This window comes from Heliconius melpomene, chromosome 1 (assembly GCF_056956725.1).
Source record: "Heliconius melpomene rosina isolate 202511_hmr_F chromosome 1, ASM5695672v1, whole genome shotgun sequence".
Lineage (NCBI taxonomy): Eukaryota > Metazoa > Arthropoda > Insecta > Lepidoptera > Nymphalidae > Heliconius > Heliconius melpomene.
In genome coordinates, this window is record NC_140389.1 from 7,715,009 (window position 1) to 7,739,505 (window position 24,497).

Below are 24,497 nucleotides of genomic sequence, written 5' to 3' on the forward strand. Positions count from 1 at the left end.
TATACATTATTATACATTCTACGCTCCACAGATCACCATTCACCCAAACAAAAAATGACAGCTTGTTATTACAATTAAAGATATCCAATTTATGATGAAATTTATTTCAACCAACAGCTTAAAGTTATATTAGTCAGAAAAGGAGATTAAAAACATGGAAGCAGTTCCTAAACTGCCCTTGCTCAGCTTTGAGCTAAAAATAAGCACGGAAAATACGCATTTTGGCCCAAAACTTAAACAAGTAAGTAATCTCTTTGATAAGAAGTTTTCTTTGCTTTCTTTGTGTACTAAGATCTTCATTGTTTCCAGTATATAGCTGAAGCATACAGAGAAGATCCTGATAGCTATGGGAACGAGATACATCAGCTGGAGGGCTTACGGTCGGCTGCCGTAAGACCTACCAGTGACACGACAGGACTTAATTCTATAAACAGATATTTTTGCCAACTACGAGCAATACAAAGTCGATTTCCTATGGGAAAAGGCCAACCCGTTGCTTGCACTTTTGCATGGTAATCTGCATTTCAATTAAATTAGCTCAAGTGTATTGATTTTTTATGACCTAATTGGTCATCAAACAACAGTAGTTATGATTCATTCTTCTTATCATTTGAGTTTGTATATGAATATCTTATAAGATAATTGAACATTAATACAAAGCAAAATGTCATATTTATAAAAATGTATTATATTTAACATATACAAAAAAAATAAGGACAAAGAATCTATTATTTACATAATTGTATGTCATAATGTACAAATTTTTTTTTTTAAATATATTTCTTTTTTGTAGGAAAGACCTTTATGCCAATATGAGCTGTTCCTTAGCTGATATAAAATTTGAAATGGCATGTGTACTATATAATATTGGAGCTTTACACACTCAGCTTGGTTCCTCGGAACCTAGAACTACTGCAGATAGTCTTAAATCTGCATGTCAGCATTACCAGCACGCCGCATGGGCTTTCCAGTTTCTGAGAGAACAGTATCCACAGCCACCAGGCGCTGATGTATCTAGTGATATACTTAAGCTGTTGCAAGAGATTTGTTTTGCCCAAGCTCAAGAGTGCATTTTAGATAAAAGTATACAAGATACAAGAAAACCTAGTGTAATTGGTATGATTCATTATTTTTTTTACCATCTGTGACTGTGTGAAATATTTATTTATGCTTATATTTCCATTTTCTTTATATGCGCTATGGTGTCGAGGCAAAATGTGGCATTGAGTTCTGCCACTCAACACAGAACGCCTTCAGAATTCTGCAGAAAGTGGGGAACAGACTGTCTTAACACTGGATTCCCTCTGCCTACCCTGCTGTGTGCGGGAAACAGCATGAAGCTGATTTTGTGATATTAAGTGTTATTAAGTTATGTTATGTTAATAATGTATATGCATAGTTCGATTAACTTCTCTTATATGTGGTTCTAAGACTACACCAAATATGTACACTGACCATGGTGGCTGTAAATGGTGGCTATGCTACTAATCTATAGACAACTACAGTAAATAATTTTATACTATTGATTTCTTAAACTACTGTCTCATATTAAAATTATTCTTTCCAGGTTCTGTGGCAACTCAAGTTATGTACTTTTATAAGAATTCCTTAGCACACTTAGGTCCTTCCACTGGCACTGACAACATTCATGAGATCATTGGAACTAAATTGTACAATTACTGGCATCGCTACTTATCTTTTAAATTATCCTATATTGGATGTATTGTGTGTTTGTATCAAGGTAGATATAAAAAATATATATTATATTCTGCATATTAAATAAAATTAAAAACACTTACAGATCTAATTAAAAACCACACCTCTTTTTTATTGTGTACATTAATATGTATATATTCAAATAAATTAAAACTAAGAAAAATAAGAATTTGTATGTATAGTGTATAGTAATTAGACGGATATCACACATCTACAACAAAATATTAATATTATAAAAGACTTCCCTGAGTAAAACAGTATAATAATTACATGCAATTTTTAGGCATGCATGCAGAAGAACAACAAAAAATGGGCGAAAGAGTTGCCTTTTACCAACAATCAGTGGACAAGCTGGGTGAGGCAAGAAAATTATCCAAATATATAGAACCAGTTCAAGTAACTCAAGAAGCTTTAACATTCACCAATGATGTGGTGGAAGGAAAACGGAAAGCTGCAAAGAATGAAAATGAGTTCATATATCATGAGGAAGTGCCGGAGAAGGATATGCTGTCTGATTTGAAACCTGTGTGCCTTGTTAGCGCTGTGGCTATTAATTTCAATGATACTGAGGTTTGTTTTTAGAGTATTGAGTTGAAAATTGTAATGAAATCATGCTAATTTTATAATATGATAAACTATTAACATATTATAAAATCCTACTATTTTGTAGTCTTTATTTTTTTAAAAGAACTTAAAAAAAAGGATGCTGTCAATTTGACATGTGTGGAAGGTAGATGGAGCTGAAATAAAATAAACAGTAATAAATAATACTTAAAACTGAAATATATTATGTATGTGCTTATAAAATTTTATGTATTTCAGGTAGCAGGACCAGACATTTTCTCTCGATTAGTACCAATGGTGGCTCACGAGGCTTCTTCAATGTATTCAGAAGAGAAAGCCAAATTATTACGTCATATAGGTAATCAAGTTGATGCAAAAAATACTGAATTGACAGAATTCATGTCTTCTCTACAATTGGATCAACTAGATGTCTTGGAGTCTGATCAAAAGTATGTAAAATTTTTAAAGCTATAAGTTTAATGATTTTTTTTGTTTATGAGATGAGTTCTACAGATTATTGTGGTTTGGATGGTGAAGTTAATTAATCCATCTATTACAAGTTACAAGATAATGCACAATGAAGTGGAATTGTTGAACAAAGATAATTTCAGTCAAAAGACCAAACTCAATATTAATCTTATTAGAAATTGATCTATGAATTTAAAGTTATATAAAAATTATATATTTTGTCTCAGGGCAACTGTACACTTTCTTGTTAATAATCTGGCAACTTGTAATATGTTTCTCTCTCTTCACCACCAAAGATATTTTATTGAGAGAGAGAGACGTCATACTTCCTTGTTTTCCACTCTCTTCCTTTTTAGAGGTAAATCCCACAACCGCCCTTTGTATGGCTAAACTTCCAATACAGTTTTTTGGAATGTATCAATATTAGGTAGTCTGATAAAGTGTCAACTTGAATTTATAAATATACTAGCGACCCTCTTGCGGCTTCGCCCGCTTTTACTACTTGATTATTCATATAATGTATGTTTGCAAAGCACTTAAGATAATGTGAAAATTAATTAAACCCTAATGCAACCCGCATTTTCGTAGTTTCAATAAGGATTTTCCAATTGTTTTACACGGCAAGGATTTTTTAGTAGGTACCGTAATTTTAAATCTGTGCTACTAATCTTTTCAAGTACTTATTAAAATATATTTAAATGACTATTTTTAGATAGTTTAATGACTATTTTTAAACGGAAGAAATTATAAACAAAAACCTACCTACTAATAACTACTACAAAAAATATGAAACCAAATATATCGCGCTGAAATAATACATTCAACTCCAATTATCCAATACGTGCAAACGCATCTAAATCTTCGTTGCTATTTACATAAATACGATAAAAAAATTTTGTCGAGCTTGTGGTTAATGCTGAAGAGGGTATGTGTCCCTGATGAAAAGCAAGCACTACGTGGCTGCCTGTGAGGAATGGATAACATGCATCGGCCGGGAATCGGACCCGGGCCGCCCGCGTGGCAGGCGAGCATTCTACCACTGAACCACCGATGCGTGTAAGGCAGGCGGACGCATGGCGAGTGGCGAGCTGTTTCGCAGCAAGGATATTTTGATATTGTAACAACTTCTAAAGTACTTATTAAAATGAAAAACAGTAAAAGACAGTTTCGATCTACATTAAATAGCCAACGTAACTAATATACTTATTTATATGCTGAGAGTAAGGGATAAGTGAAACTTGAGTAACATACAGCTGATGTGTCAACGGCGGGATGTGTCAACAATTAAATGCTTTTTTCTGTAAAACTATTCGCAATTTCGAAATATTTTAAAAAGCAAATTTAATCTTCGTTAAACGTAGAAAATTAATAAAGTATTTTAAAGGATAAGGATTAATACCATTATGGAAAAATATGACTCACAATAAAAAATATATTGAAATTATTATTTTTAGACAGAAAAATGATCACTACACGTTATTCTTAAAAAATATGAATATGCCCTCGCGGACTTTTTTGTAGATCTTATTAAGAGGAACAATACTCCAGTACATTTTTTTCATGTAGTACTTACCATTAGAGCAGCGCACGCGCGAAAGTGTCTCAACGGGTAGGACTTTATACACATTTATCGTATTTATGTTAATTTACATAAGAATGTACAAATAATAAACTATATATAAACCTTCTACGAAAAACAATCGACTTAATGGTGAAGACCGCATCAAAATCCGTTGGGTGGTTTAGAAGAAGAAGAGTTAGAAACAACAGACAGACACGAAAAGCGACTTTGTTTTATAAGATATAGGATTACTTAGATCTATTCTATAAATTCTTTATTATTTCTTTTCTTAAGAAATATGTATATAGATATGCATCTGTACTATCTGATGTTAAGAATTTCTTTTTGACATAATATTCCAAACAAATAATATCTTAATCTTTAATACCTTGATTCAAAGCGCGGAGTTGAGTTCTGCCACACCAAAATGCAATGTTTGGAGGCATTTGGCTGAAAACGGAAAATGGAAGTCCCCATTTTCCGCCGATATGTCTTACACGCTGGCGCCTATTGTTTTGAATATTGACATTACATGTTAGGTAAACGTTTTATTTACAGAATTCCTCAAGAAATAGTGGACAGGTGTGCCGCAATGAATGCTAAAGGGGAAATTATTCCAGTTTTAGTGGATTCTATGAACAATCTTGCTGAGATTATAAGTGACGTGGAGCATTCATTGGATGAAATTAAAAGTCTAATACAGGTACAAGAATGATATAAAGGAGATTTTTTTGTTCAAATGTAAAAAAAATAATTCATGTATAGTTTTAAATACTTTTGTTGTAAATAGAAATGATTTAAAGTAAAATGATTGCTTATCCTTTTATTATGATTAACAGACAAGGAATATAAAGTAATAGGTATAGGTTGTCACATCAAAATGATTAACAAAACAAAATAAAGCTTATGGATTCTGTATAAGAAAGATATAGAGTGAGCTATCCAACATAAAAAGATTTTTGTAATTCAAACCAGTTGTTCTTGAGTACATTAAATTCTCTTCAGCTTAAATAAGTAATATTGGTGTTATTCTAGGAGGAAACAATGAAAGAAAAAGAATTCCAAAAGCAAATGGGCCCTCGTCCCCCTTCCATAGTTCAAACGGAGATATCTCGTGAATACCACAAGTATCAAGAGGCGCATGCCCGCACCAATGAGAGTAACCAAGTGTTACACAAAGCTATGACATTGCATATTACTAATTTGAGATTGTTGTCACAGCCCTTGCATGTACTGCAGAGTAAAATACCGAGTATTGATAATATTGGTGAGTTTGTTTTAAATTTTTAACTTCATGCTGATGTTTATTTTTGTATACTACTTTGTTCTTCGTTTTCTGTCTGAGACATAACCCACAACCATCAAATTTACAGTCAGATATTTGACCGCCATGCCACAATGAAGTAGATTGATTCATGTTGCTTATATGGATATTTTTATTTAAAAAAAAATGTTAAAAAGTTTGTCAAAATTATTGCAATTATTTCAAGATACAGGCTACATATATACCAATAACGAGCTTAAATTATCCTCAAAAATTATAAATAAAGAAAAAAACTTATAAAGTACAATTACAAAAATGTATGCCTTTTGTAATATGTGATATGTCTACATAACTCCACAGTCATTATATTGAATTATATAGTATGGTCGACGAGTTGTGGCCGCCCTGCGAAGATTTGTTGTTAAATTAATAATACAAAATTAATATTGTGTCAACAGAGGGTCTAGACCGCGAGACAATGAAGGAGATGCGCTATGTGGTGAACAAGGCGCGCGAGATGCAGCGTCAGCGGGACGCGCTCATGCAGCAGCTGCGCGCCGCCGCCGCCAGCGATGACGTCACGGCCGTGCTGCTTGCGCGCCCGCACGACGCGCCCGAGGACATATTCAAGGAGGAGCTGGAGAAACACACGCCGACGGTACGCTAGTGTTGTCTCTCTCAGACTTTTGGTATCTTTTCCGATACATTCTAGCTGCAGCATTAACGTTACATAACCATTCTCCATGAATGAAATGCATATTGGCAATGTGTCAAAAACCGGGTATATGGCCTGCCAGAGCCCGGACTTGAGCACTATCCTTATAGGTCCTGGGTCAGCCCCTAAGTCGGAAAAGTTCAGGTTTGGACGGTACCCTGCCATCACAGACCACAACAGTGACCTTCCACCACTTAATCCAGGCAACGCTTATCCGACCATGGAGATCGTGATCGATGCCTCCAGACTCGTCCATGACGGATCTAAGATATATATATATATATATATATATATATATATATATATATATATATATATATTATATATGAATATTATTATTTCTAGTTTTATAAAATAATTTAAAGTTAAAAAAGACTTACGTTAGAGAGAGTTTAGACAGACTCCTATTTTGACTTTATTTTCAATAAACAATAGGTAAAAATAATAGAACAAAATCTAGCCGCCCAAGAGAATATAATCAACAAGCTGACGTCTCTATATGCTGCGTACGGCGAGTCCAGGCGTATGCTGTCAGATGTACTGCGAAAAAGGGAAGGACTTATAAATGGTGATTATTTTGTATTATTCATTTTATGTTAATGTCTGAATGTAAAAATAACTCATATCAACTTACTTGATTAAGTGTAGACAGATGTACAGATTTGATTTTAGGAATTTTCTTACCTTTGATTATTCTCATTCCGAGTAAACATTGCGCAAAAGTTCTTAAAATCAGCTTCACGCTGTATCCTGCACACAGCAGTGTAGGCAAAGGGAATCTAGTGAGACACTCAGTTCCCCTCTTTCCGCCGAATTCTGGAGGCATTGTGTGTTGAGTGGCAGGACTCAACGCCGTGCTTTGGCCTCGACACCAGAGTGAAGAAATAAAAATATAAATTTACACACACAACTAGTCGGTACAGTCATACTTTGTGCCTACGACTAGCCTCAAAAGCTCTTGAAAGCTGTGGCAAGCTGTGTATATTGTAAAAAATGTGGCAAAAGTTTTCAAACCAGTTTTTTTCCTATGCGCAGCGCTGACGACGTCGTACGACACGCACGCGGAGCTGCTGGGCAAGTCGCAGAAGGGGCTGGAATTCTACCGTAAGCTGGCGCACAACGTGTCAGCGCTGGTGGCGCGCGCGCGCTCTGTGTGCCAGGTGCAGCGCGAGGAGCGCGACACGCACGAGCAACGCCACGCGCAGAGAGGTACGCTTCTTAAACCCTGAAATAATTTAAAAAACTCGGAGCTGCATTGTTATTGGCTTTTAGTACCGGACCAATGTATGTAAAATTAAACAACAGCTTACAATACATGTATTTATATCCACATTTCTCACTTGTCTTCACCAGCCCCAACATCTACGCCCGCTACAGTATCCACATCATCGGCTCCTACAAAAGTTCTAGATAGCGTTCCTACCCCCACTAGTGGTGGAACACTAAAATTGAAGGATTATTTACCTTATATGAAGAATAGATCGCTTGGCAGATCGCAAGTACCGCAAGGTAGGCTTTTTATGTTCAGAAAATAATTATAATTCTCAAAGAATGTATAGGTAACACAAAAATATTTGTAAGTATGTGTATTTTTGTATTTAGTTGGTTCTAATTGAAGAGGTCAATTTAATAATTTAAGGATATAGAATCTGAAGATTAGAAAGTCGATTAATTATAGTTTCAGTGATAGTCAAATTGTACAAACAATGGTGTATATCAAATGTTTTACAACTTATTTTATACTTGTTTATAATATCACCTATTTAATATTTTATTGTTATTGTTACCAAAGAAAAATAATATACACAATATAAATATTAACTTTCTGCTTAATTATAGTACCAGCGGAACAAACGCCCACTGAAGCATACTATCCAGAATCGATATATCCCACTTCAGTGAGACCGGCGCCTGTTGGGTCAGAAGGTAATATAGTATTATATTAAAAAATACTTATTTTTAAAGGAGAAATAGGTTAAAAAAGTTTATTATAAAAACTGGCAAAAAATTCGTTAAAAATCGAAATTTTAAACTATTTACAGCCACAGAACTAACGCAACCCATGCCCGACGGCGTGGTAATGCCGCAAGGAATGCAAATGATGCAGAATCCCTACTCCCGACAGTACACGCCCTATGCGCCGCCCGATACTGACCCTTACAACTCACAGACTAGCTACGCTTATCCTATGACCAAGTATAGCAAGCCAGATGAGAACTATAGTTACAGTTCGTACACTCCCCCTCAATATGCCACTCAAATTGCCGACCCACAAATTTACAGCAATCCTTATTATTCCGCCACAGAAAATAATTCTACAGCAGTCACCGATTCACAAAATCCAACTGCTTATCCCAATATGACTCAAAATCCCAATGAAAATCAGTATAGTAACTATAATGAACATTATATGCAAGGGCAAGTGAATCCTAATGCCCAATTTAACCAAGTCAATCAAGATTTTAATGCGAGTTTCGCGCAAATGAACGTTTCTGCTAAACCTGAGCAGACTAATAACTATAGTGGAGAATATGCTCAAACGCACTATAGTGTTCAATATCCTCAAGCCTTTACGCCGAATATGGCGACTTACAGCAGTGCTGGTCAAAACTCTAACACAAATCTTGTAGAGTCACCTCTCCCGCCTGGAAACAGCATGAATTATCCATACACTAGCGATCCAACGCAACAATATGGCCAAACCAATGTAAGCCAAGGACAAAATATGTATCAGCCAAATGTACCTTACTCTGTACCAAATTCTATGCAGAATATGCAGAATCCCATTCAAAATATTCCAAATTCAATGCAAGCTAGTGTTCCTGCTATGCAAAATATGCTGAATCCCATTCCAAATATTCAAAACTCTATGCAACCTGGTGTTCCTGCTACGCAAAACGTTTCGAATCCCATCCAAAATATGCAAAATCCCAACCAAAATAATTTAAATTTAATGCAAGCTGGAGGTCCTCCCATGCATAATGTTGTGAATCCAATGCAAAATATGCAAAATCCCTCCCAAAATATTCCAAATCCCATGCAAGCTGGAGCTTCGGCTTTGCAAACTTCCGTACAAAATATGCAAAGTCCGATACAGAATATATCCAATCCTATGCAAAATCCTGTTCAAAATATCGGTAATCAATTTCAAAATCCTAACATGGCGTATTCAATGACCAACACTCCGATATCAAATGAACCGCAATCCATTAATTTCTCTAATCCTATACAAAATATTCCACACTCCATCTCGAGTTCTATCCCTAATTCCATGCCTACATCTATCCCAAATTCGAGTACGATCCCGGCAGCAACTGGATACAGTACTGACCAACAATATCCGTATTCACTTGCATATGACAGTGTATCTCAAGGCTATGTATATACAAGCGCAGATGGTCTCGCCTTCACTACTACTACTACTAATTCACAAGCGCTTAGTGCAGGGCAAACATACAATGTGCCAGATCCGAACCTATCCCAATTAGATGCTTTAGACAAGCCTATAAAATCTCACGCAAAGGGTGAAGCATTGTCTTCAAACGTTCCCACTTATCAGCATTTAAATCAGCAAAATCCGATAAGTTATCCTGATCAGACATTTCCGCAAAATACTCAATACACAGAACAAACTAACTATGGACAAATGTACCAAAATCATCCTGGCTATACGTTTAATGCTACGAGCGGCAATTACGACTACAACTATGGGTCGCAAAATACGTACTCTAATTATGGAAATGTGGAGCAATCTGGAAAAGATCAAAATTGGAGTGCTTCCGGAACGTATACAAGTGCTGGCGCCTGTGAAACTGTTCAATCTCCTTCTGAAATTCCTCAAATGCCTGCTGATAATAATGCCACCTACTATAATTTACCGTATGGATATCTGACAGCGACGAATCAGGCAAATGAAATACCAATAGCCACCCAATCTGTAGAAATCACAACTAATTATGGGGCCAATATGAACAATTCCACTTACATGCAGTCTGGACAGATTCATAACTCAAGTGTTACATATTCAAGCAACCAAGGTAAGAGTTTGTTGTAAATACTAACGTACATAAATCTGGTATATTCATTTGTTCTAATGTTCCTCTAGTAGTCTGTAGTTAGAAAATTGTGATATTTATGGGAATAAACGTTTTAAAGCAACAAAATATTTTAGTTTTATTTATTTTTTCCTTTCCAGTTACAAATGCGAAAGAAAATGTCGCGGACCAAAACACATATGCAAACAACTCCTCAAATTCTCAATCAAATTATGTAACAAGCATTGCAGTTAATCAGAATCAATCAAATGTAAGCTTAAATCAAAATTATCAAGAAAATATTTTATCGAGTCAGTCAAATATTGGAAACAATCAAAATTATCCATCTAATACTACAGTCGATCAAAATCAACCAAAAGAAATTAAGCAAAAAGACCTAAAAGCAATTGAAACTCCCTTCGAAAATAGTCGAAAAGAGATTCCAGAAACCAAAACTTTAACCAAAGAAGATAATAAAGAACTGTCGACCTTTGATCTTTTATCCGACATTGACTTCTCCGTAGAACAAAAACCACTTATGCCCGAAATAAAAGTGCCACAAATATCCGAAAAAGCCATTGTTAAGCCTACGGTACCAAAATTGGAGCCAGTCAAACAAGTACCAAAACCTGAAATTATAGAAAGACCGGCAAAAAAAGAGATATTCTCTGATCCAAGTCTCTTGAATCAATTCACGCAGGAAGTGAAGAATCTGCAAAAACTAACAGATTCGTTGACGAATAGAACACCTAGCGGCATAACTGTTTTAGATGCTAAATGGAAGATTTTCCAAGATGTACAGGTTAGTTAGTTTTTTTTCAAATAATAATACTCATTTTAAAAATCAATATATAATAATTACTAAAACAACAGGATTTAAAAAGATGTTATAAGTTTAAAAAATGAAGCATGTATAAATTATTTGACTTTGACTTTAACGTGTCTGTGTTTGTTTATAAGTGCATATCAAATATCAAATATCAAATATATTTATTCATATCAACTTAAATGTTACAAATTGCCTCTTGAGTTAAGAGGAGTGCGTTGGTGGCCGTACTAGTATAAACTGTGTCACAGCCACCAGCGTCTTTGCCCCTTTACAATTTTTAATGACGTTTTAGACATTTGAAGCATTAATTATCAGTTAAATATTATAAATATAAAGTGTATAAACATAAAGTGGAAAACAAGAAACACTATATAATCTTTCAAAATCGTCAAAACAAAAAAAGAAAAAACTAACTAGACTTATAAAATTATTAATCAATGAACAAAGCGTAATTATCACGTCGAGTATGTGTGAGTATGTGGATGTGTGAGTATGTGTATGTGTGAGTATATGTATGTGTGATTATTCGTATGAGAGAGTATGTGATTCGTATTCGTGTGTGAGTATGTTTATGTATGTGTGTGTGTATGTTTACTTTTAGATATGTAAGTGTGTATTTATTTAGTTGAGAAGAAAATTCTCAGTTTCAATGTAGGACAGTTTGTGAATCCAAGTTCTAATTATTTTTTTGCATTTAATAAAAGGTAGTGGATATATATATTTATGTTTATTAATTTTATTATAAATGTGGTCGCTGATAATGTAAAAGTGTGTGCGAGCAGACCTCGTTCTGGAATACAAAGTTTCACAGACCCTGGACTTATTACGGTTGCAATTAGGCCTGAAAACAATACTTTTATGCTTGCGGAGTATTACCAACATTATAAAGAGCTTCCTGACTGATAGAACAGAGGTGTCACGGTAGAGTAGATCGGTACTGTAACGCCTAGGTTTCCGTAGCATAACTTTCAGTATGGCTCTTTGTGCGCGTTCTAAGGAAAGTATTGTGTTTTTGCTGGCGCCCCCCCAAACAACGATGCAATAGCTTAGAAGACTTTGAATGAGAGCATAATATACTGTGAGTAGGATGTCAGAATCACACGAGTTTCTTAATTTTTTAAATACCGGAATTATTTTACGTATGCGGTTGGATAAATTGTGAATATGAAGTGACCAGCTTAAACAGCAATCTATAGTAACTCCCAAATATTTAATATTGAAGGCGCGAGAAAGATTAAGACAACTGCAGTTGTTTTGATGAGAGCAAGTATGCGCTTTGATAACAAAGTCAGATGTCGGTTGGGAGCTGAGTCGGTGAGAGAAAGCTACAAATTTAGTTTTATCAATGTTGATAGTCAAAAGGTTGTCATCATACCATTGTGTCACCAACCTGATAGCATTCTCGGCGTAATTTTTGGCCTCAATCCATTCTCTCCCATGTATTATTAACACAGTGTCGTCTGCATAAGCAATGATTTTACAGTTGGGCAGTGACATATTGCATAGGCTATTTACGTATAATAGGAATAGAGTGGGACCCAAAACGCTTCCCTGCGGAACTCCAAATGAAATACCTGCTTTGTCACTTACAAATTGATCAATTTTAACATACTGAGAGCGGTTAGTTAAATACGAGCGAAAGATATCTAGAACCATGCCACGTATACCAAAAGTTTCCATATATGTATCTGTATAACTGTCTGAAGCATCATAGATCCAAATAGATTCATTTTATATTGATTCAGTAGGAACCTATTTTGATTCAGTTTTTTTTGTTTGGAAAATGAATTAAAGTTAGTATTTTAGCCATGATTCAAGCAAATATGTTTAGCTGTTTGAAGATTATCAGCTTTTCTGTCCTTGTTTGTTAACTGTTTTAGAGCTTTTTGTGTCGGGAGATTTTAATTAGCAACCACTTACTATGAGCATATGTTGCTTGATAATAAAAGATTATTTTTTATATCTTTGTCTACAAGATCCATTTGTAAGAGATATGCTTATGCGATTGCAAACTTAAACATTTTAAATTATGAAATAATAAACAAACAGCAGTTGACTTATTTAAATAAATTTAATATAATAAATCTTAATACATATTTTAGGCAAAAGAAAACATGAGCAGATCTAAAAACAAAGCGATGCAGCATTCCTCCGGCAATATAGTGGCTGAAGTGGTGCCTTACGATGATTCTCGACTGACTCTCAAGTCTGATCCCGATGCTTATATAAATGCGTCGTATTACAAGGTACGTACATACATACATACACATCTTCATGCTTTACCCCTAGTGGGGTAGTCAGAGAGAACGGAGCGCCAAACGCTACGCTATTACAAGGTAAATTATGTATAACCTACATTTAACAAACAAAAGAAGCTAGCTTAACATTTTGTTAACGGTAGGATATATTTTCTTCTTCACCTAAATTTTTTTAAAGATTTTTTGGAAAAGTTAATTTATATCTACTTAAAAAATGTTTTGATTGTGTACTACATAGAACTATGAATATTGACAAAAGAAAATGTCTGAGTAAAATGAAAATGCTATTTTACTTTTATTGCATCTGTTTAATTATGTATAATATGTTCTTTAATAATGTCTTTTTAGCAATTGGCTTCTTGGTGCGTACCTTTAGTGATATCAAAATGTCCAGACGAAGCCGAATACACCATTTTTTGGAAGGCAATGTTGGAGAACAAGATTGCTTGCATTGTCTGTTTGTTGAGCGAAATAGAGGTATGTACGATACATGATATCTCACATCCACATCTGTGACATTACGTCCATACATGTGATATGACATTCACGCATGTAAATTCACGCACGCCCTTTGGGCAATTAAATATAGCTCACAGCCTTCCCCGGTGAAACAATGGACTCTTTACAAAAACATTTTCTCAATTCTAAACTACTACTAAACTAGTTGTTTTATAATATTAGTATACCTATAAATATATAGTAGTCATCATCATCATCATCAGCTAGTCGTCGTCCACTGCTGGACATAGGCCTCTCCAATGGCACGCCACTGAGCTCGATCTTTAGCTCTTCGCATCCAGCTGTTGCCCGCCACTTTGCGAATATATATAGTAGTATTGAAGGATATATAGACATGAGATTTTAACAGAGCTTGAACTCACAACCAACATTTACTCCAGTACATGTCCAGTCTCCAGTCTCCATGTATGTCTTCAGTAGTGACATTTTGTACATCATTATATAATGTATAATTATGTCCAAATTCTAGATGCAAGGCAAAGCCTACTGGCCAACGGCAAAAGGCCAGTGTCTGGAACTCTCTTCGGGATTGCGGGTCACTCTCGATGAAGTGACGTGCACTGTTCACTGGACGGAGCGACACATCACTATTGCGCAAGGAAAGAACGTGTCAAAAGTGCTGCACTACCAGATTAACGTGTATCCTGCTAAGTGAGTTGATTTTTTTAATTGAGAATCTATTTTTAAGCAGATGAGTTTTTTTGTTTTAATTTGTTTATTGAAGTTATATTATTGTAAATATATGTAATTAGTTTAATATCTAAATATGAAATAAGGTAATTTTGTATAAGTAAAGAATATTTTAACTCTACTGATAGAATTTTATTGTAGTTGACAATTTGTAAATTTAAAATATTGGTAAAGTATAAGTGCATGTTATAGTAATAACAACATTGTATCCTACACAGGGTGGTGTGCCCACCACTAGTGCTGCTGGCGGACGCCGTGCTGTGCGCGACGTACACGGGGCGCGTCAGCAACCAGCTGGCGGGCGCGTGCGTGCAGTGCGCGCGCGGCGCGGGCCGCAGCGCCGTGCTCGCGTTGCTGCTGCTGGCGTTATGCCAGGTGCGCGCCGGGGACCTGCGCCTCGCGGGTGAGTGAGCCAGTAGTATATAGTATAGCGACAATATGATGCGGTAAATTTGGAACAAATTATGATAGTAGGTACAATAGAAACCATTAACGTAATGTAACATCGACTTCCAAGATTATTAGATTAAAAAGATTTTTAAAAGCTTTTATTAAACTTGATTTGTATGTATGTTTCGATGTGAAGGTTCACAAATTAAATTTTAGCCACTTCCCTATGTCCGATTGAGCTGAAATTTGGCATGTATGTACATGCCAAATTTCAGCTATGCTCATATTCGAAACAGTAGTACCTAAATTAGCTCTTTTTTAATTTCTAAATGTCAAACATCAAAAAAATGAAACATTCTCTTATAATTTCATATTTCGTTATATTATTCATCTTTTCAGTATATTCGAATTCGAAAAAAAATGGTTATAATTTACAAGACTAAAAAAGATCTGGCAACAAAAAATAAATGCAATTTATATTCACAGACATGTTAGACGCTGCTTGCATCAACTTATATAAGCACCGGACAAATGTTCTAGAAGATACGAAATACTTGGCAGACGCATACCGAACTGTTCTTTATTACGTGCAAGGAGTGCTTTGTTCTGGTAGGTATAAAAATCGAGTCGATGGAGATCTAAAGCTTTTTCTAAAATTCAGGCTTAACTTATTAGCCAGAGTCCTTTCATCTGATAACTCACTTGAATCACTTATTTTCATTTCATTGGGAAGACTCAGTCTACTCTGCTTGCTATATGCGGGAAACAAAGTGAAGCAAAAAAAGTCATTAATTTAATTATTGCAGGTACAACAAATTTCAACGGCGAAGCGGTATCAGTAGCAAGTGGTGCCTCCATTTTACCCCCAGTCACTCCTTCCCCCGCAATACCAACGACTTCAAGCAAAACTAAATTTTCCAAAGAATCCTTTGAAGAAATGAAACAAGCTCCCGGACTTAAAAGTGGTGATATGAAAGATCCTCTCAACTTTTTGGACCCATTGTGGAGTTTGAAGAAGAAATAATATAGTAGGCAAATTTTATGTTGGAATTTAATTAGGTTGTATGTTTAATAAGAAATTATAGTAACACTGAAATAGCTTTGTCAAGTGAAAATTCTTAATTAAGTTACTTCTTTATTATTAAACATGCGATACATTCATTAAATAATACATATTTGATTATTATTTATAAATTAGTAGTTTTAAAAAGGAACAAAAGCGATATTAAATATATATAAAAATTATTATCAATTTAATGTAATTCTATGTAATTTAAATACGCATAGTTTCAGAATAAAAGTTATATAACTAAAAACAATGCATTTTGTGGGAAATATACTGAATGTCAGATATGACTTACTTACTGTTATTCTTAGCATACTTTTATTATTTGATATCAGTATTGACTTTATTTTATTGATGTTTTATGATCTAGAGTCAAAATTTAATTCAAGTATTAATAATTTATATATTACATACATGCTTTACTAATATTCTTATTATAGTTAATTATTTTTACTCCTTTTAAATAGAATCTATACTGTTGTAAAATTCCATAGAATAAATTCATAGTAGACAAAAATTCTTTCCAATTCATGCAAATTTTAATTTTAAATATTTATAAAAAGTACCAGTTTTTTAAAACAGGTTTATTGAACTTTAATGATATTTCATTAACATTTTTGATTAAAATTATTATTATAGGTGACTTAGATATTTGTCAAACGAGCTAGTGTTTTAATTTATTTTACACATTCCTAAGTATAAGATATGGTTATTCATGCCTTACTTGATAATGTTAGCAATATGTATATTATATTATCCAATAAAAGTGTTATAAGTGAAGATTTTTTAAATTTAAGGTGCATTGGCCCGAAGTAAGTATTTTAGAGACTGGTATAAATTTATTATGATAATTACTGTATTGATATTAAATAAATATTGCAGATGATATTTGTGTATCATTTAAATACCCTAATATATATTAATATTAGATGAAAACTGAATTAGATTTTATTTAGACATCACCTTGATTCGTGATGATTGATAGAGATTATTAAAAGATAGATAGATTTTTAAAATAATAAAATTTGTTTCACATATTTTTATTTAACAAATTTATTGTACTGTGAAGTTCATTATTATGACAAATCTTCATGCTGCCCTGCCAAAAGCATAAATATATATCTTGAATCAGTATAACGTTTAAAAATATTAACAACTTATCGTACTACGTGATGTTAAACGTTACATATTGTCAGATCCAATTTAAAATCTTATTTCTTATCCTAGGAATTGAACCTACATCCATTATGTGCATTCAAGTTGTGTTTTCAAATTTATTACAACTGTGCCATAACGGCATCTATTTATTCAGAAATAGTAAACATCGAATGTATTCGGCGGAAAGTGTAGAACTGAGTGCCTTATCACTAGATTCTTTCTGCCTACTCTGATGTGTGCGGGATAAAGCGTTAAGCTGATTATAATATTTCATATTTTTTTTTTGTTTGTTCTAGTTGAAGCTATAAATAACATAACACATTTAAGTAAGTTATTTGCATTACTTTTGTATAAAGTATAAGATATTAAAGTTCCAAGACGACAGATGTCAGCAAAAACACTATTCATTCTGTCTCGCGCTCGCGACAACCTTGCAGTTGCTGTCTAATTGAATGAAACAGCTGATGGCCTATAGTTATGTACAGTTTTTGTTCTATGGATTATCTTCGCATGCCTTCCACAGGAATGCTGCACCTTACGTAGTATATTTAATGTCACTGATGATCTACAGTGTATTTCATTGTTTATTGTAATATATAGATAGTTACATTACTGAAGCCAGTTTGGTATTATTAAGTTATAATTATAGAAGAATTGAAGCTGCCGTGGCCCAGGGGAACAAGGGTGTAACCGTGGGTTCGGTTCTCACTCGGGGGATGAATTATCATTTATTAATATTAGCTTTGACTTTAGCTTTGAACAGATTTGTTCGTGTAAAGGTTTTTTTCTTAATTATTTCTACATACAGTATTGTTGTAGTAAGTGTTTATAAGTTGTAAAATTGAATTCATTTAGTTTTCAATCATAATTCACAATAAAACTCTTAGTGAATTTACGCTTATTTTCTTAACATATTAGCATATCTAAAAGTAAATAGGTGCACATTACATTGTTATTTTTACGGTTTGCATGAGCATGACTGTTTATTTTCTTTTAAATTAACTTATTTTATGGAGGAGGATAATCGACAACATTTGAAAACCCTCCGTTGAAATCATATTGTCTTTGGACTTGTTACCGAATAGGTCCCAATTTACTTTTGTCTCGAAAGTTTAACTATTTATATTATTCTAGTAATTCGATATAATAAAATATATCTTGAGCAGTGTTCCGTTGTGAGCCTTGCAATATTGACCTCGTTTCAGTCCAGTGGCAAGAGTGGCCGATCGATCGTAGGATCGATTCCGAGGTCGAGGAAAATTTACTTAACTACTTTTAATCTATACTTTACATGTGGAATGTAGACTAGACTACGTTATTACGATTGCTTTTTTGTAACGATAAAATGATTATAACAGAAATAAAAAAGACTACAAAATAAAAATGTAAAGTAATTTAGGATAATATGCATACCCTTAAAACACTGAAAAAGCTTCTCCGCCTCTTTTACAAGTAATTTATTAAAAAAAAAAAAAATTTTAAACAGTGCAAGTGTTTCGTTTTAAATGTTGTTGGCTTATCAACGATCAAAACTGGTTTGGGACGGAGAGAGATTTAACTGTATCACACAACATCGATCGTCTTATTCCTTTTCGTGGTTTATTATTTCCGCGGTATCACTTTTGCGGTCATATCGCATTATGTATTTATGTCTAGAATGCCTATGCAACTATTTTATTACGACGAAGATTACAATTATTATTTTCATGTTCCTATACCTATCTGTTTCTAAAAGATCAAGCAACAAAAAAATATTTTTTCCTACATAGCAGGGTAAGCAAGAAACATCCAGTTAAGACACTCCGTGCCCAGGGTTCTGCGTACTTCCCGTTACAATTATGAATTTGGTACGGATGAATCCCTTACTGGATGAATCCTACTCGCATTCGAGATTTTCTTAGGTTCCTGCTGTATCCCGCATATAACAGAGTAAGCAGAGGGGACCTAGTGTTAAGACATTCCACAACCCACCTTCCACCCAATTTTTGTGACATTAAGTCGCGGAACTCAACGTGTCTCTTTGTCATGTTGCCAGAGCATAGAAATTAAAATAAATAATAATACTTCGCTCTTTTTTTATTTACTTATATGATGTTCAAAATTATTTAATAAATGTATTAAATTTGTTTGTTTAGATTTGGTCAATAATTAAAGTAGTAAGTGTATTTATTAAAAATGATAGATAATAGTGCAGGAAAGTTAATAAAAAAATTAACGCTAATCTTTTGATTCTGCTGTAGTAGTTTTTCTATTATAAACATAAGATAAGATTAAGTACATAAAGAATTTTTATATCTACATATAGTCGAACTTGATTAAGCCTAGTAGGATCATTTTAATCAAAGATAATATTGCAAGAATGTTAAGTACTTTTAACCAATGTCACGACACTCTGTTCCCGTTAAGACACTTTCGTTCCCCATTTTCCTCCGAATTGTCAAGGCATTGCCTGTTGAGTAGCAGAATTTGACGCCGCGCTTTGCACGGGGAAATGAAAATATTTAATTTTCCCGAGTGGGAATCGAAGTCATAATCGTGGCGTTTACAGTCGCACTCTTGTTTGTGCCGGTCCCCCACTGCCTCAGATAATATATTTATATTATTTATTGTGATACATATATTTTTTTTTATCTTCATATATTTGTTTTTTAGTGGCGTCGGCTGAAGTAAAAGAATCTATTGTTCTACTTGGCATGTTTTCGTGTAATGCAGATATTTTATTATTTTTCAATGTACATTTTTTTATAAGTATATATAATTGTGATTATTGATATGGAAGCAGAGACTTTATTTATTTGTTAAGTAGGTGTCCAGAGCTTTCTTCTATTAAGTCAGGTTCCAGAGCGTAGGTACAACTCTAAGTGTTACATAGAGGTTATTGGAACACATATGACCTATTGAATCTGTTTAATACTTTTAAGATTCAAAATAAATGAGGCTTTTAAAAAGGATTAAAACACATATCACTAATCGATAATTTCTGGTTTATCATTGAAAACTCATTACGGAAGCTTAATGTTTGTTTAGTAAACAATAAATAAAATTAACAAGTCCGTAAAAAAATACCAATATTTTGTTGTTTACTTCGTTCATTAATTGATTGTTGTTTATTGCTTTGAATTTGGGATCTCGATACGTTTAACAATAAATAATATGATATGAATTTCTTTCAGTCAGTTTATTTCAAAGCCTTAACTGAAGGGTGTCTTCCTGCCGGTAGCTTTAGATGGTGATCGCCAGCGAGTAGGCACCGCGAAGTGCCGTCGCTGTTCGCGTTCGCAAGTCGCTCTCGCCTCGCTAGTTTGGCCCGAGCCGCCGATAAGAGTACATGTGACTGTGGCGCCCGCCGCGGACCCGCGCACGCGCTCTCGCGAAAACACGGGGAAATATTACACCACCCACTTCAGTCAACGTTGACAGTGACGTTTCGGGGTGTAGTTGACAGTACACGCTTTTTGTTATGATTTTGGGCAAAAAAATTGTTTCGCCGTTACATTTTAGTGTAAAAAATTGACAGTTTTCACCGGTGCAGTGATATTTTGTATATTTGTAAGTGGTGTGATTCGATGATGGGCCCGGGGGCGGCGGGGTAGCGCGATGATGCGCAAGGAAGCGAGCGGGGCGCCCGGCGGGACCGAGGTCGCGCTGGACGCCGCCGACTGCCTCACGCTGCAGCAGATACTCCAGGCCTTCAACTCTAATATTAGCGAGGAGCACGCGTGGGCCCTTTTCTACCAGGCCTCGCGCTGCTACCAGAAATGTTTGGACGAGGGGAATGCTTACTATTTACCCACGGAGCTAAGCCACGTCTTGCTCCACAAGGACGGCACTGTGCACTCTAGCACGCTGCTGCATACAGGAGGTCAGTTACGTTTACTTAGTCCAAACTCCCGACGTATTGTAGTAATGTTACGATTGCCTGCTTATCGATGTATATCGTAAATTACCCAGAGAATAACGTAAAAAGTAAGCAATTATGAAACGATAAAAATATTATGTAGGTATATTAACGTATTATAAAACAGTTTGTAATAATGTTATAAAGTCATTCATTACATAGTCCAAAAGTGGATTCACTGGAAAATTCTGAGACTAAAACAGCCACCAAGTAGTAATATTTTGCAGCACAGGAAATGTTTGTCCTGATCGTAATATTTTTATATAAAATAACCTTTTTAGTATACTTACGTCCATATAATTTTATAGATGCGTACCAAATTCACGTTATCGGCCACGTAGGGACACACGAGTAATGTCAATTTTTATCGAATATTTAATACGATGATACAACGTAATTATGATATGCGATTTTAGCGACAATTTTTTTAATTTAACTTTTAAATAAATTTTGAAATATTAATTTTCGTTATGTAATTTATTTTACTCAACTAATAATGAAACATCTTTATTAATATTGATAACATTGACATTTATTTTAATCTGTTGCCTAACATATATTGTTTTGCGTGTGATCGTAGGTACATAATATGTATATCGAATTGCTACATTTCGTTGTTTCGCTTAATAAGCAATATCTATCTGGTGACGACTTTTAACGACCTTGTGATAAGCTAGCTAAAGTTTTTAACACTAAAATTGTCCTTTGTCGCCTAATGAAAATTGACAGACTGAAGATTGGCGGTAGCTATTACGAAATTAATTTTTAAACAGTAACAAATAGTAGCTGTATTGATATTTTTACTACTAGTTATTTATTTAGTAGGTAAACACTTAGCGCTCGTCGGCAGTTCGAATGTAATTCAGGAGAAAAAAATATATTAGAGAAACTTTATAAAAAAAATAGGTAGGAATTGGAGAATAAGGCGTCCATAATAATTAGGTATTTGTTTTGTGTTTTGCTTATCGAATAAATGCGAGCAATATTCAAAGGTGTATCGATACTTATTCTAACTTTAATTTTGTTAATATCTACTCAAATATTATTAAGTACAAATAAGTAATAACCCCTTTTGTGAAAAATTTCACACTAATATGTTCCGCTTCACACTTCCTTATTCTAATTTAATCGTATGGTGCATGCAGTCAGTATAAAAATACTGCTGTAAACTGTCTTTAGTCACACCAATAAAGTAAAAATGTGCAACTTCCGCACAGACCCATCTCGATATGCTATAACGAAGAACGAACTAACGAACAGATTTTAAACTTCCTGATAAAAAAAATATATTACATAACATCAAAATGTTTATTACAATCACATTCATGTCGAACCTTTGTATTTTTTCTTATATTGAAACCATCAATGCCAATTCAATTATAACATAGAAAGTTAGCAAATAATACGTAATATAAAGCCGAGATGAAAGTACTATTAAATCCACTTGCTAAAATAGTAGGACGCATTTCCAATAAACGTTGGTGTCGACCATTTCTATGTATCTAGGAGTGTGACACCGTTCTCTGGTGACGTCTCCATCTCGCCATCGGTTATTATTTACGGATGCAATTCGACCGGTCGAACAGCTTTATATGCATTTTATTGTGTGCTGACCTATTTGCCGCTAAATGAATTTATTAGTCGGCTGCCTTGTGAAATGTAACGCGACAGACGACACTGGCTGTGATTTACGCTGTTGTTTTCTTTGGAGTCGGCTAGACTAGAGTTTGACCTGGCTTTGCATGGTTTCTGTAATATTAACTCCGTAGTATTTATATATATTGAGGACGTCGTGGCGCAGCGGCACAAGGGTGTGACTGCAACGCGACTGTTGTGAGTTCGATCCCCACTCGAAGTGAAATATTTATTTACGTTTATATTTCCATTTCTTCGCCCTGGTGTCGGTCGAGGAAAAGCGCGGCGTTGAGTTCTGCCACTCAACACGCAATGCCTCCAAAATTCGGCAGAAAGTGGGGAACAGAGTAACTTAACACTAGGTTCCCTCTGCCTACCCTGCTGTGTGCGGGATACAGCATGAAGCTGATTTGGTTTTATTTATTTATTTTAGTATTTATAAATATTTGTATTATTTATTAACACGCTTTATATTTATATGGTCGAGATGCAGATACATATGTAATAAGATATAAGAATCTGAATTCCACGCACTGCTAGTATTGTTGTATCATCACGAACCTTGGCAATATTATGTAGATTAAATGACAGTACAATGTTATGGTACCATCGAGATGGTCTGATGATGGAATTGGAAGGTGACTGATGGAACTTTGCGCAGCTTACTGCTAAAATTATCAAATTTGTGCTCATTACATTCTTTCAGTCTTATTAATGTGTTGTGTTGAAAGTGTCATTTTTTTAACAATTAATTTATATTTTTATTATTTTTGGTAATACTTTATTAAAAATATGTTATAAAGATAAAATTACACGAAAACCTGCGTAATTATATAAAAGAACTAGCAACCGCCAGCGGCTTCACCCGCTTAAACTACACAATTATTAATTCAATATACTGAATTACTTTATGTTCTAATATTTCATGTTTGCAGCGCACTTAGTGATTTCTAATATGCACATTTCAATAACTTTGGTACCGTATTAGCGTAATTGTTATAAGAATTTTGAATGGTTTAAAAGAATGCAACCTACATTACCTACTATTTAAGATCAGTTATAAGAATTTTTTTGTAAATATATATATTACCGATTTTTTTAGAGCGTATATTGCAAAATATACGCAAAGATATGGTTAATTTTTTTATTATGGTTAATATTGCAAAGATATGATTATTTTTTTTTACTTTTTTTTACTTTCACCATATGTTAAAAAGAAATATAAGTATTAATTTGAACTATTCAAATAATTTACAATTGCATAAACAGACTTAAAGACGAAATAACTGGCCTTGACAGGGATTTATTCCTGATAGGGCTCTTATCACTTTTATGTAAATTTTTGTTATAGAGTATTATTAATTTAAACAAAAAAAATGTTATTCTCATATACTCCCAGTATCAACATGTTGGGCTTTAACGTTTCGAGTAACTATCAGTCAGTATCGCGATCATACGGAAACCAAGAGCAAGTTGGTATCAAAGACACTGGGAGTCACCGGCAGAGCGAGACATTACTTTACGACAAAACACCGATGGGTAATGTAAAGAGCCCAAGATCGGCCTCATATGAAGTACTGTTCTCATCTCGAGGCATGCGCCCCAGTATCATTTGGAACTATATGTTTGCAGACAACTTAGAACCATTTGAATCGGTGAGCATCCAATATTCTGTAAAAGGCTTGACACTTTGGTTTTGCCAGCATCCATCATACCAGTCATTTTTGCATGA

At 34.3% G+C, this 24,497-nt stretch overlaps 2 protein-coding genes across 6 annotated transcripts in view; both read left to right on the forward strand.

Moving 5' to 3' along the window:
- Window positions 1-4: 4 nt before the first annotated feature.
- Window positions 5-16,960, forward strand: mop (tyrosine-protein phosphatase non-receptor type protein myopic). Its single transcript, XM_085186792.1, has 21 exons — window positions 5-241; window positions 310-512; window positions 794-1,116; window positions 1,568-1,741; window positions 2,000-2,286; window positions 2,539-2,729; window positions 4,868-5,012; window positions 5,345-5,576; window positions 6,032-6,231; window positions 6,724-6,856; window positions 7,324-7,497; window positions 7,642-7,797; window positions 8,128-8,214; window positions 8,331-10,325; window positions 10,484-11,124; window positions 13,254-13,397; window positions 13,758-13,886; window positions 14,398-14,579; window positions 14,837-15,021; window positions 15,495-15,617; window positions 15,815-16,960. The coding sequence occupies exons 1-21, from the start codon at window positions 155-157 to the stop codon at window positions 16,030-16,032; spliced, it is 6,009 nt and encodes a 2,002-aa protein (XP_085042918.1). The 5' UTR covers window positions 5-154; the 3' UTR covers window positions 16,033-16,960.
- Window positions 16,961-20,525: 3,565 nt separating this feature from the next.
- Window positions 20,526-24,497, forward strand: part of spir (spire type actin nucleation factor) — a 137,504-nt gene continuing 133,532 nt past the window's right edge. For all 5 annotated transcript variants that reach the window (XM_085186906.1, XM_085186987.1, XM_085187097.1 and 2 more), the window contains exon 1: window positions 20,526-21,094. In XM_085186906.1, the coding sequence (XP_085043032.1) occupies window positions 20,830-21,094 (265 nt within the window). In that variant the 5' untranslated portion in view covers window positions 20,526-20,829. The remainder of the gene's footprint in view (window positions 21,095-24,497) is intronic.

What these genes read in the sequence shown, in the direction of transcription:
- mop (XM_085186792.1), top strand. Translation starts at nt 155, where the DNA reads ATGGAAGCAGTTCCTAAACTGCCCTTGCTCAGCTTTGAGCTAAAAATA. An exon ending in TGGAGAAACACACGCCGACG is followed by an intron (nt 6,232 to 6,723) that starts GTACGCTAGTGT and finishes AATAAACAATAG; the next exon opens with GTAAAAATAATAGAACAAAA. An exon ending in AGATTTTCCAAGATGTACAG is followed by an intron (nt 11,125 to 13,253) that starts GTTAGTTAGTTT and finishes TACATATTTTAG; the next exon opens with GCAAAAGAAAACATGAGCAG.